The 14,634-nt window shown below is 41.7% G+C and overlaps 1 protein-coding gene across 1 annotated transcript in view; it reads left to right on the forward strand.

Annotated features, from left to right (window-relative positions):
• The first annotated feature begins 3,547 nt into the window (after positions 1-3,547).
• Positions 3,548-14,634, forward strand: part of GLP2R (glucagon like peptide 2 receptor) — a 38,448-nt gene continuing 27,361 nt past the window's right edge. Inside the window, exons 1-2 of the mRNA XM_032209127.1 lie at positions 3,548-3,812; positions 3,937-4,106. Of these exons, the coding sequence (XP_032065018.1) occupies positions 4,038-4,106 (69 nt within the window). The 5' untranslated portion in view covers positions 3,548-3,812; positions 3,937-4,037. The remainder of the gene's footprint in view (positions 3,813-3,936; positions 4,107-14,634) is intronic.

Here is a 14,634-nt window from a genome sequence, read left to right on the forward strand (position 1 = left end):
CAGCCTCCTCCGGAGGGTCCTGGATGCTGTCCACCGGGGCTGGATGGCAGACACTTGGGTACTTGAGAGACCGCCTACTGCCAATTACTTCCACTAGGCCAATAAGATCCCATAGATTAGGCCTCCTCCAAATTCCATCAGCCGGTCAATGTCGACTGGCAACTACCCGGAGGAGAGCCTTCTCGGTGGCTGCTCCGACCCTCTGGAACGAACTCCCCGTGGAGATTCGTACCCTCACCACCCTCCAGACCTTCCGCGTAGCCCTTAAAACCTGGCTGTCCCGACAAGCCTGGGGCTAAAGACTTCAACCCCGCCCGAATAGTATGACTGTTGCACTTTTTAATGATGTATTGTCTCATGTATGTAACTTGTTTTGTCCTTCCCTCCCCATGAATTGTGAGCCGCCCTGAGTCCCCTCAGGGAAAAGGGCGGCATACAAATAAAGTAACTATAACTATATAACTATAACACTCGCACTGCTGTTTTTTCGCCACCGGGACGAACTATCCTTCCTACAAGACTGCCTCCTCTGGGGCTCCAGGGTCGTCGTCCTTGCGGCCTTCCGCCTGCAAGTTCTCCGCCGCCTCCACGAGGGCCACCCTGCCATAGTGTGAATGAAGGCCCTCGGTTGCAGCTACATCTGGTGGCCCTCTATGGATGCTGAAGCTTCCTTGCAAATGGGAATCGCAACCAGAAAGAACCAGTGGCAGCAGGATTCTAATTGTTTACATGAAGCACCAACCCGTCTTCCCATCGAAGTGGTACCTATTTATCTATATGCATGTAACATGCTTTCAGACAATGGCCCTCAGTTCACCTCCGCTCCCTTCCAATCCTACCTCGCAGACCTGGGCATTTGCCATGGGCTGGTGGGCCCCTACCACCCTGCGGGCAATGGCATGGCGGAGCGTGCCGTTCCACTCGGCCAAAGAGGCCCTTGCCCACCTCTCCCACCTTCCTTGGCCAGTCCGTCTCCGGACCTACCTCCTGGCCCAACACACCACCCCCTGCCAGGCCTCCAGCAAATGTCCGGCCAAGATACTCATGGGCCGCTGCCTCTGCACCACTCTAGACCACCTGCACCCTTCTTCGCCGCTGCCGCTTTCTCCGTCCATGGGCCCCCTCGGTCTTTTCTGGTGGGGGAGGGGGTCTTCGCATAGAACTACACTGGAGATCCTAGGTGGCTGCCTGGGGTCATAATGGAACTAACTGGGCCCTGCTCTTACAAGGTCCAGCTCGACGATGGAAGACTTTGGCGGTGCCATATAAACCAACTGTGCCGCTGTGAAATACCTCCAACGCCGCCCCAGCTGGCCTCACCATCACCACACACAGCTGGGCCCTGCCTGCCAGATGGCCACTCAGCAACACCAGCCACAGCCAAATGCGGCTCACCAGTTCCAAACTGTTTTCCCCACTCCTCTTTGCCTCTCGCTGTCGACCCGGCCGGGCACTTACCTTCAAACATTCATGCTCGGCCGGGGGCCGGGCCTTCAACTCCACTGCATCACAGCAACATACCTCCGATGATGACGACGGATACTCCCTTACCAAGGCGTTCCCAGCGCATGTGCAGAAGACTGCAGTATCTAAACAATTACGCATGCGCAATCTGGGGGAAAGGAGTGTTGCATCCTCCCGACGCAGCCAGCAGCCGCGGCCAGAGCAGGAAGCAAAACTGATTGGCTCTGATGCGGCTGCTGGTCGGTGGGAGAATTGTGCCCTGCTAATTGGTTCCCTGCCTGACAGCTGTCAAGTATAAATAGCTGTCAGGTGGGCATTGTTCCCTGTTCGTTACTTCTTGTTCTGCACATTGTGTTAATAAAGTCTTTCTGGTTGAACCCTCTCCTCAATGCCTGAGTACTTAAAAATGAGCCCTAGAGTCAGGAATGACTAGCACAAATGTACGAGGGGAACCTTTACCATTACTTACAGTTATATGGGAAGCTAACAAATGGTCTTGAATTCTCTGCAGGACTTCCTCCACTTCTGCATCCCTACTAAACCTAAAGCTGAGGCCAGATTTTACTATAACAAGTGAGAACAATAAACCAATGAAATGACTTGCCCTCAGAGATTGTTGGTGCTCCATCACTGGAGACTTTTAAGAAGAGGCTGGACAACCATTTGTCTGAAATATATAGGGTCCCCTCTTGAGCAAGGGGTTGGACTAGAAGACCTCCAAGGTACCTCCAAGACCTTCTGTTATGTAGATCTATTTGATCTGCAAATGTTAACGCTTCTTCCAATGAATTCTGGAATGTCATGGAGGTAAATTAATATCATATTCTCTATGATCAGAGTGCTTGGATTCAATCTCATCACAAATAATAACAATGAATTGATGTATAGCTCTGAGCTTCTTTATCAAGTGTTTTACTTTTGGTCTGCAACAGGGTTTCTAGTCCTCCAAGTACTGTAAGGAATTTATAGGCTGGCTATGCATTAAGGGACAGTATACAATTGTGTCTAAATGAAATGTGTAAAAATTACTATATTCTCAAGTCAAGGTCAGTTTCTGGTTAATTCATCTGTTCAGTTTCCTTGTTTATGTAATAGAAGGGTTTACCATTTTTTTCTGGCATATTTTTTTGACCTAATCTCTAATTAGATCTCTAATTTCAAGTTGTCTGCCCTCCAAGTCCTAATCAGGGTTAAATCAACTTAGTTTTTACAATTATACAAACTTTACTAGGTGCTATTACTGGATAAGGCCTGTCTTATACTTCATGGTGCTTGTCTCTCTGTCTACAAAAGATTTTGGATCCTGTTGATTAACACAATCTGAATTCAATGCTACAATATGTATGGATCTGGCCCTCTTACATATTGTAGTATTCAGCTCAGATTGTGTGAACTATTATGATACGAAATCCTTATTTGTTGCTTTACAGAATCTGTGGTATGTAAAAAGCAAATATTGCTAGGGTATGGAAGAGGTGTGTGTGGGGGGAACCCTTGCTTTACACACACACGTCAATAGAATGTAGTCCTATGTTCTATTCCAGGTGTCAACCAGGGGTGAAATCCAGCAGGTTCTGGAGAACTGGTAGTGGAAATTTTGAGTAGTTCGAAGAACCGGCAAATGCCATCTCTGGTTAGTCCCAGAGTGGGGTGAGAATGGGGATTTTGCAGTATCCTTCTCCTACCACGCCCACCAAGCTACACCCGCCAAGCCACGCCCACAGACCGGCAGTAAAAAAAAAATTGAATTTCACCACTGTGTCCAGCCTTAAGACCTGTGGACTTCAACTCCCAGAATGACTGACTGGGGAATTCTAGGAGTTGAAACCTATAAGTCTTAAAGTTGCCAAAATTGGACATCCCTGCTACTCCTTCAGCCTAAGGGGAGGTAAAAAAATGGGCCATAATTTCCTCTTGCTTTCCTTTACTGACATATTTCAAGTCCCTGTCTAGCCACCTCAGGGACAGAGTTAAAGAACATTGCTCAGCTGCCTGTGCCTTGGCAAGCAGCCAGGACCAGCCTTGGTCTGTCAGATTCTTGCAGAAAGAGGCGGTCTCTCTCTCTCTGTCTCTCCTGCCCCTGTTCACAAACTCTTCTACCTTTTAAGCAACTGTTTTTTCAGAGACAGCCTCTTGGGTGACAAAAATCAGAGGCCACCCCAGCAAAACCTCCAACTCCGAGTGCTGTCTGATGCTTTTCTCACCTCTCATTGGCCAAGAAGAGAAAACAACAAAAAATAAATGTGCTTCTAAAGTTTACACTAAACTCTCACCAGCCTCTCCCTCTCTTCTTTCATTCTTTCAACAGAGAAGAAGCCAAAGGAAGCCTAATGCTACGACGCCTGCAGGTTGTTGGAGCAACTTTGTTATCTGTTACCTTTATAAGAACCAGGAAATATTCCAAGTGGGAGAAAAGTCTGTGCCATACGGTAGTGATATACTTTTCTTTCTTTCTTTTTTTACTGAGAAAAGAAGAGGTCTGAAAACGCTCACAAGCAAAGCAGGCTGAAGGGATCACTTTTTGAAGTTTATCTTTTCCTGGATTAAGCTGAACATTTGTCCTTCTCTTTGCCATGATCCAGTGCTACGGGACGCGTCTCGGATCATTCCTTGCAATCACAATATTGTTTCTATTCAGAGAGGTAAGAAAATACGTCACTTTCAGAATGATCAATTTCAACTATGAACATTCCACTGAGCTTATTTTCCAGTATTTGCACTTGGTGGGGCATCGTCACAAGTAGCGCTTCTTTAACGGGCTGATATGAAATGTGTAGATGGCTACTTTTATATGATTGGGAATGGCTTGCCTGATAATCCCCTGATGTTTTTGCAAATTGGCTGTGGCTTTTCTTGTCAATCGCAATCAGAGTCAGTATGATTCAGTTTTTCCATAACAGTTCATTTATTTGAGCTGGTCAGCTTCTTAAATGTTATTTATCTGCTCATTTCCCTTTTGCTTGTTTCAACAGCACCCATGCAAATCTTTTATATAACTGCTAAAGATAAGTAATTAGGATGCAAACATTTTATATTTCGGGTTCACTACTACAATCTTTGCAGAGATTCCTTCCCAGAGTCCATTATAATCCAGCCATTTGTTCAGAATTTCTGAAATGCAATGCAGATGAATTCATGGTCTTCTTTTTATCCAGTAAAAAGATAAAAGATCTGTCTTTTTTCTCAGAACTACGCTTTTACTTAAAGGCTTGATCCACCTCCATGGTTGTTGACTTACTCAGATTTAACGTTCTGATTTAATTTTTAAATGTCTAAAAAGGTTTTCTTTTTCACCCTTAGAATGGATAATTCAGTTGATCTGAAAGCTTGAGTCGCAGTCAGATCTATGCCAAGAAAAAGGGTTTCGGTGTGGATGATACAAAATCTTCCTCATGTTTAGAAACATGTTTAAGATTCAATTGTAAAAGTTTCTTCTTTCTTGAAATACAGCATGAATTAGACCTCAGTTTGAAAGGAAGGCAATCTGTTGAGGATGATTTGATGCAGTTCTCTGAATTTCTGTCCTGACAAGTGAGCATAAGTATGGCAAGCAGTGGCTGCCATGCCAGCCCAGTTTGATCTGTGGCATCACCCTGCTAGCAAGAACTAAGATGCCCTTACACAGCAATACTTCATTGTTGGCATACCTATATTGGCAACAACTACTATCACCAAGTAGCAATAGCCTTGTTTTATTATAGGCTTTTCGGTTCTCTTGTGATATTATTGCCAGTCAATTCTTTCTTTGTTCCTATGTTTTGTGATACACAGAGCACAGATCAAGTTATGCAGTAAAGTGGCTTAATAGCACACCTCATGGGATGAAGGCCTATACTTGAAGAGCTCAACTCAATTTGAAACCATTAGAGCTGAGCTGATTTTTGAGACTGATGCTCATATTGCTACATTTTTGCAATGCATGCCAAACAACAGATGATTATTTAGCCTATTTGAATAAGTCATTTAAGACTTCAAGAAAAAGCCTGAAAAATTGGGTTCTTTATGCATTTTGAGAAAAGATAACAAAAATCCCCCTTTTTTTGGCGGGTGGTCATCTTTGATTGGGACTGTTGTTCCTAAGCCACATTTCCTACTCAGAAAAGAATTCATTTTGTATTCAGTGCTATTGTGTAGACATAATATTTAAATCTGGGACTGAGCTGTAGGCAAAATCTAGATTCTCCCATCCTGCATATATTTCTTAATCTAGCTTCAAACAACTAATATTTCCTAGGATCTAAAAACCAAGACCCATCTGCAGAAAGAATTTATTGATTGTATTAGGATATTTATCTTTTCATGTTCCGATTAATAGAAAATTCTTTTTGAAACAAACTTTTATCTCAAGACCATAACTCTTTCAAATCAGCAGGATATTTATTTAGAGTAATCCATGTATATAGATTTTTGAGTAAGATCAATCAGTACAAAACTAAATGAACAATAATGGAAAGTAAACATGGTTAATCCCATAGAACCATTTTATGGTATAGGATCCAAAAAGACGGAATAGTCAGATTTAATGTGGGGTTCGAACATAAGTAAGGATGTTCAAATAATATAAAATCCCATTTGAATTATTGGTTCAATCAATCAGCTTAGAATATGTGTAGAAAGAACCAAAATATTCAAAAGTGATTCAGACACATCTGATTTCATTTGACTTCTGACTCAATTTAGAAAGTTGATTTGAATTGCCTTCAGATTAAATTTCCAAATTAAAATATTTCTGTGGACCTAAACACCAGTATCTGACAATGAAAAACAGGACTCTGTAATCAAAAAATTCTTGTAGTTCCATATAACATATTGTTTTCAACAGGTGGAATAATGAAGTTACCGCTTCCCTCCATTCCATGTTGCTTTTCATTAGTGTATTCTCTCTTCGTTTTCTCTGTGAGGTTGGGATTAGAATAGCCTTCCTCAACTACTTTTCACCTCCCCATCTCCAGATATGTGGACTAAAGCTTCCAGAATCCACATGCGGACTAGGAATTCTGGGATTATAAACTCTCATCTCTGAAGGATGCCCTGGACAACGAAGATTGGAATAAAAACATTTTGGGAGACTCCAGAAGTCCTTATAAACTTATAATATATCTATACACTGTTTCAGACTAATATTTATAGTATTGTATGCACTTTAAAAATAATTTGGAAGACGTGCTTGGAACAAATAGCATCTTTCTGCTCTTTGTGAAAACAACTTGGTTTATTAAACCCAAGGTAATTCTTAAAGCAGTGCCAGCACCAGCAGCCTTTTTTCAGGCTCATGTGAACACCTAGCAAAAGTTGGGCTATTTTAATGAGTAACATAACAGCTCAAAAATTTAGTCATCTCAATCTGCCTTATTATAGCTTCCTGGTTACCTTCAAGGAAAATGCCCCAACAAGTACTTTTCAATGTTCTAATTAATTGACTTTTCAAGAACGGTTGGAACAAACAAAAGACCAGCTCAATCTGTTTGAGCAATTTTGAGCTATCCAAAATTCCAGTGATAAAAATGAATAAAGGAATATTCCTAGCCTTGTTGCTGCCCTTTAAAAAAAAACCACGGTATTACTGTCAGCATTTGTATGGTTTTATTTATATTCTACTTTATTTCTAGGCACTCAAAAAGCCTTACATGGGGATCTTTCTTTATTTTATTTCCACAAAAACAATCAGACCATAAAGCCTGAATCCAAAGTCTAAACTATCCAAACTATGTTTTCATGATTAAATGTGGGCAAGAATCTGGGTTTCCCTGATCCAGACCTAGACTGTCTTAACCTCTTGCATCAAACCGGATTGCGCCTTTGCGACCTCTCCGAGGCAGCGGATCCAGGAGAGCTCCTTGGTTTACCGAGGAACTCCGGGAGATGAAGCGCCAAAAGAGATGCCTAGAGCGCCGCTGGAGGGCCAGTAAATCTGAGTCAGACCGAGCACTGATGAGAGCCTTTATCAGAGCCTATCTCGTGGCAATACAGGCGGCGAAATGTTCGCATTTTGCCGCCCTTATTGCATCCACTGAATCGCGCCCAGCCGCCTTGTTTAGAATAACCCGCTAGATCAGCAGTTCAGCGGTTCAAATCTCACCGGCTCAGAGTTGACTCAGCCTTCCATCCTTCCGAGGTGGGTAAAATGAGGACCCAGATTGTTGGGGGCAATATGCTGACTCTCTGTAAACCGCTTAGAGAGGGCTGAAAGCCCTATGAAGCGGTATATAAGTCTACTGCTATTGCTATCCTTGTGCTCCTTGATCTCTCAGCGGCCTTCGATACCATCGACCATGGTGTCCTTCTGCGACGGTTGCGAGAGGTGGGAGTGGGAGGCACCATCCTCCAGAGGTTCTCCTCCTACCTCTCGGCAGTCGGTGTTGGTTGGAGGGCAGAGGTCGACCCCAGGGCCCCTCAATTACGAGGTGCCGCAGGGTTCGGTCCTGTACCCCCTCCTATTTAACATCTACATGAAGCCGCTGGGTGAGATCATACGCCGGCATGGGATTAAGTACCACCAATATGCGGACAATATGCAGCTGTATCTGTCCGCCCCGTGCCAACTCAGCGAAGCAGTAGAAGTGATGTGCCAGTGCCTGGAGGCTGTTAGGGTCTGGATGGGAGTAAATAAGTTGGCACTCAATCCAGACAAGACCGAGTGGCTACTGATGTTCCCTCCCAAAGATTGGCCAAATATTCCATTTCTCAGGCTGGGGGGTGAAATTATACGCCCCTCAGAGAGGGTTCGCAATTTGGGAGTCCTCCTGGATCCACAGCTGACTTTAGAACACCATTTGTCAGCTGTGACTAGGGGGACCTTTGCCCAGGTTTGCCTGGTGCACCAATTGCGACCCTACCTGGATCGGGAGGCTCTTCAGACAGTCACTCACACCCTTGTGACCTCAAGACTGGATTACTGTAACACGCTCTACATGGGGCTGCCCTTGAAGAGTGTTCGAAGACTCCAGTTGGTCCAGAACGCAGCCGCGCGAGTGATTGTGGGTGCACCCAGGTACACCCACGTCACACCTATCCTCCGCGAGCTGCACTGGTTACCCATTAGTCTCTGGATCCACTTCAAGGCGCTGGTCATTACCTATAAAGCCCTTCATGGCATCGGACCTGGGTACCTGAGAGACCGCCTCCTGCCGATTACCTCCCATAGACCGATTAGATCACACAGGTTAGGTCTTCTCCAGATTCCGTCTGCCAGCCAATGTTGGCTGGCGACCCCCCGGGGGAGAGCCTTCTCTGTCACAGCTCCAGCCCTCTGGAACGATCTCCCCGTGGAGATCTGGACCGTCTCTACCCTCCTGGCCTTCCGCAAAGCTGTTAAGTCCTGGCTGCTCCGGCAGGCCGGGGGTCTTTCGAAATATCCAGCCCCTTGGAAATTGTGACTGTTGTATATTTTAATATGTTGTTTTGTGTATTACCCCCCTCCCTTGTTTTATTGTAAGCCGCCCGGGGTCCTTCGGGAGTGGGCGGCATACAAGATCAATAAAACAAACAAACAAACAAACATAGCAGCTCGTTAGTTCCTGGGAATCTAGTGATCATGCTATCTCATTGGGATTTAGTCATTATTTATTGAGTCCCACCCAGACCTGTGATCAATACCTGCACAAGCTTGTCTAATTCTTACATGTTTGGGGTCAAACTCTAGTCTGAATGATATGTTATGAATGAAGTTCAGAGAGCAGAGACCAGACGAGGCTCACTCCATTGGAAGTATTTGCTCTATCTTTTATATTTCAGGGTGCAGAATAAAAGGCCTGGAAAACAGTAATCTATATTTAAATGGGAATTAAACAATGGTTATAGCCATTGCAAGCGGGATAAGACTAAGTTTAATTGTATCTTAGCAATACTGTTTATTTTGCCACGTTGGAATGCACTGAATTTTAGCTGTTTTCCCTTTGCACATCCCCTAAGAATTCTAGTTAAATAGGCATTAAAGGAATCAGGAATGTCCACAGTGTGAGTGGATCAAAATTACAAGATTGCAAGATTGGTGTTAAAAGCGAAGATCCCCCCGCTCTTTTTTTATACATGCACCCTTTAAGGAGCCCTGAAAACAGAAAAATATGATGGCACAAATAGATGATGACCTGGTTGGCTAAAGTTTAAAAAACATGTTGGGTGATTCAGCATAATATAGTGCAATTATGCATAGATCTGTATGTCAGGTGAACATAGCCCAAGAAAGGTGCATGGAGGCAGAATAGAACAGCTACTGGCAAACATAGCTTTTCAATCTGCATTGCTTGGGTTATTAAGATAAATTTGTATACATTTTCAAAAGTTTGTACAATGTGTTTTTCCCCTTTCAGTGGAGCAACAGGCTTCCAGTAGTTGCCTGTGGCCCCATGAAAGGATTCATGCAAAAAGGTTCATAACTAGCCCATAACCTTGAGTTGGTGAAGCTTAATGAGTGTAGGCTGTGGGATGGGGGTAAAAGTCTCTGTATGAAGTTCAAAGCTGGGGAATCTTGAAAAGAGAGGAAGGAGAGCTGTATGGTTATTCTATCTAATTGTTTTACTCAATTGCATCTATTAATCTTAAGAAATTTGAAAAGTTTACTTTTCTTGATATTTTTGTTGGCCATTCCAATGGCTTTTGTTTGTGTAGTACAGAAACAATCTTAAGTCAAACATGGCATATTGTTCCAGAAGGCAATCTGGAAATTCTCCTGTAACTTTTGGTTTGTGACTGAGCTGGGAGATGAGATTGCTACACTTTTCTCTTCCTGCCCCTCCATCCCCATCCTCAGGGAACAAGAGGCAAATTCAGCCACATGGTGGCTGAGTCAACATAGCCATAGTTTACCATAGCTTATGGAATTAACTCAGTTTTCTGGGACTGAATCATAAACCGACCAACCAGATTAGACTTGAATAACTTGTTGGGCTACAGGATGATGGTGACTTCTGTTTCATTGGACTATATAAATAGAGCTTCTTAAAGATATTAGCTTCAGTCATTTTTATTTTTTTTCCTCGACTGAAAACAAGTAAATTAATTTACCAGGAGACTGTTTCAAAGGGTCCCTGCATATTTCTCCCTGTAAAGGAAAAGCAACTGAGGGCAGGATGTGAGGAATACTTTGAGCAAGCTCACCAGCAGAGAAAAGAACTAAAATGCCATACTTCTAAGCTGATTCTCTGCTCTGAACTGAAACTACCACTATTACATTTTGAAAAAAAATCAAAAGCCATTGGTGAAGGGGAAAAAAACTACAAATGATTGATGAGCATGACATAGCATGTGCAAATAAGCTGAGGTCCATGACTAACAGCATTTTTTGTTTTCCTTTCAAGGTCCCCACTGTTTATTTTAAAGCCAAGTTGTGCCTTAAGTTAAGTGCATTTTTTTAAAACACACACCACACAGAGCAATGCACATGCATAACTCCCATTCCTCTAAGATAAGGTTCATTGACCAACAAAACTCTAGTAGTTGCTTACATTGGGAAGGATGAACGGAAAGAGTAGGAAGAACCTAAGTAGCTCCAGCCTCTAGAGGAGGATTCCTTTCTCACGGCTCATGTAAATAATTGTGTACCATTGCCTACATAACTGCTGTCTATGAACATTGGACCCATCCTGTGGACTGACCACATTTACCATCTTCAACTAATAATAAGTTAGATTGATAAGTTGCCAAAATAGATGCAGAAGAGACTGCAATCCTTCTTTGACTGGAGACATGTTCCTGCCTCCTTCATCTGCCTCAGATGGGATGTCAGAAAAATGAACATAAATAGCAGCAAAGCCAGAAACAGTCAATGGGGTTAGAAGTTCATGATAGCAAAGGGTTTAGAAGTTCATGATAGCAAGCTTGGAGAATGTTTGCATGCGGAAATATTGGAAAGAGATTTGAACTGTCGTAATTGAGTCATGTTCAACTCTTCGTGATCCCACAGACCATAGCACTCCAGGCTTTTCTGTCTTCCACTGTGTTCTGGAGTTTGCTGAAATTCTAACCATCTCATCCTCTGCCGTCCCCTTCTCCTTTTGCCTTCAATCTCTCCTAACCTCAGAGTCTTTTCTAATTAGCCCTTTCTTCTCATTTGGTGGCCAAAGTATTTGAGCTTGAGCTTCAGTATCTGTCCTTCCAAAGAGCAGTAATTCTCATGAAGAATTTCACAGCCAGTTCATGAACAGAGATTTCTGTCTCGCTGAAGCAAAGGCAGGCATGTGCTCATATTTCTTGCCAGCATATAGGATTTTGGCCAAGGTGCTAACAACTGACACGATGGCAAGGGCATAAACGCAGCCAAGTGACAAATGGCTCTCCCCTGGAATGGTTTTCTGTATGGGCAGACACTAAAGGCAGCTTAGAAGCTTTGGCTTCTGTTCCAAAGGCTGACTTGAAAACTTGGACCCATGTCAAGAAGCAACCAAGATTCCATTTTTGGTTAATATAGTATGGACAAATCTGTGGATACTCTTATATTGGTATTGTGAAGTAATTTCAATGATGTATGAAATCAAATTGATGAACATGTCTGTTTTTAATGGCAGATCAAAGCCATTCTGTTCTTCCAGGCTTCGAAAGATTCTAATTTTTGTGCCTAACAGCCCACTTTATGGTACTTTACATTTTTGGAGTCATGTATTTTTATGCTGGATTGATGTCATATTCGGTTTTTATTCTAATTTCATTATCTTTTAATGATATCATTTAAATAACATTACAATTGCCTACAACCATCTGTTAAAATAAATAGCAGTGTAATCCAGAACCTGATGAAGGACAAATCTTAATTAACAGAAAAGTGCCATATTGACAAGAAGCTTAAATGTTGATATTTTCCTGCCAACTTGTAGATTTTGACATCTTCTCAAAATGGTCAGTTTGGGACATTCCCCAAGGTCTGTTTGTAAATGGTCAATTTTCTCAATAAAAGGAAAGAAGTGAAGTCTGTCAGAAATCTGGGTTGGTCCTTTTACATTTACTCATAGATTATCTCAATTTAAGCAGTGAGCAGTGAACTGGCCAAGTTTGTACAGTATATGATACCTAATTATTCAGAGGGATGGTAAAAACAAGATAAAATTGTGAGATGCTCTAGAAGAATTTCTTTAAACTGGGTGAATTTAATTGAGTAGTCAAATGGCAATTTAATTCAAGTTTAAAGTAATGCACACTGGAGGAAAAAATTCCTATTTCACATATATATGGTCCTGAGATCATAGATGTCTGTAACAAATCAAGAAACTCTTGGGCTCATCTCAATGTGCACAACTGTAATTTTTAAAAAAAGGCAAATTCTGTGCTGTAGATCATTAGGAAAGCCAATAGAAATTAAATAGCTAACACTGCAATGTGCCTCTCTCGCTCTCTTTCTCTTTTTTCACTTTTCCAGCTTCATTATATCCAAATGTAGATGTCTCTCTCTCTGTCTCTCTGTCTGTCTGTGCCTCTCTCATACACACATCTACATTTGGATATAATGAAGCTGGAAAACTACATAGGGGGCTCAAATACCTTCCTTATGAGAAAAGGGACAAACATAGAATACTTTTGAAACGTAATGGTGACTGAGAAATATGATCAAGATGTAGAAAATCACTTAAGGCATAGAGGAAGTACGCAGAAAACTTTTCTCTGCGTCTCAAAGTGGGCCAAAGATCCTCCAAAAAAAACCCTGATTAGAATGAAATTTAGAACTGTCAGAAGAAAGTATTTCTTCACAATAGCATATAATTAATTTGTGGAAATAATTGTCACCACACATGGTAATTGCTACTTATAGTACATGAATGGTTTTAAAAGGAGGTTGGGTAAATTCATGGAAGACAGTTCTATCAATGACGGATAGTCTTGGAATTTGGTATCACTTAGTTGTGGGCAACCAGTCATCAAATACCTTTTTCAGGGGGAAAAATTAGGGGTCTCCATCTCTTATATTTAGGTATACTAGAGGCATGTAGTTGACCACTCTGAAATATAATTTTTTGACTAGAATTGACTTTGGTCTGATCCACAAGTTTGTTCGTTTGCTTTATGGAAGACTCCTTCTCTATAATGTTGTTCTTAGTGTTTGTCCCACTTGGTATGAAGCCCTTTGGTAGTGCATCCACCTAGTTCATGCAGAGAAGCTATTGATGCAGGATGCAACAATAAATTGGTATTGCTGCTCATACCATGCTATCTGAAGGATTCTTACCTATTTAACACAGCATAGTAGTTGCCTGAAGTAATGATGTTTCACTTTTATCCAGTAAAATTGGACAAATATCTTAGGAGAAAGCCATGAGTGTTAAATCAATTTATTACACTAGAACGTAGATATGTCTTAATTAACTTTTTACTAAAATGTATTTCCTTACCAGGTTACATCTCAGACACAAGTCTGTAATCCAAGTAGTGACCATTTAGCCAGGCAGACTCAAACAGCAAACAACACAGATAGAGGAGTTTGACCAATAACATCACTCATCACATCTGCAAAACCACTATTGCCACAAACCACAGATTGTATGCTATGTTATAAATAACCAGTTTCCATTCTTTCTATTAAGTGGGCCTGCTATATTTCTGTCACACCATGATTTAATCATTTTCCATGTCAACAGCACAAACAGTGAAGTATCAAAAATAAGTATAGTCCCTCAATTCAATCTGTTTGATGTTACGCTTCATTCTGTTTTAAAATAAGGGTCTCAGTTTGTATATCATGTATCCATTGATATTCAGGTTGACTTTTCAGAGTTAAGTCAGTTTAAATATATAATAGATTCTCATCCTGGAAATGCCAATGTTGGGGGTGGGTGGGTTTGTTATAATTGTTTTTCTAGATGTCTTTAGCTTGTAGACACAAATACATTTTTAATCTGGTGTTCTCTACACAGAACCTTTATGTGCTTAACCTTCTGAAATTGGTACCTGTTTAAATATACATCCTTTCATTCACTGCCCAGGAGAGCATTCATATTACCTTAGTTCAGTGTTTCTTGAACTTTTTTTATTATTGCTATCCTAAGTAGCCTTTTCCTAATTATCTCAATGAAATTTGAATATCATAGACATGCTATATCTGTTTATGTAGTTTATCTATATCTATGCTTCATATGATGACTGCTATCAAGTCTGTGCCAAATCCTACACTCATACATTTTCTCCATGTTGATATGTCTTTAATTTGGTCCTTTAATTTGGTCTTTAAGATCTTCCAAGAGTGCATTA

This window comes from Thamnophis elegans, chromosome 2 (assembly GCF_009769535.1).
Source record: "Thamnophis elegans isolate rThaEle1 chromosome 2, rThaEle1.pri, whole genome shotgun sequence".
Lineage (NCBI taxonomy): Eukaryota > Metazoa > Chordata > Lepidosauria > Squamata > Colubridae > Thamnophis > Thamnophis elegans.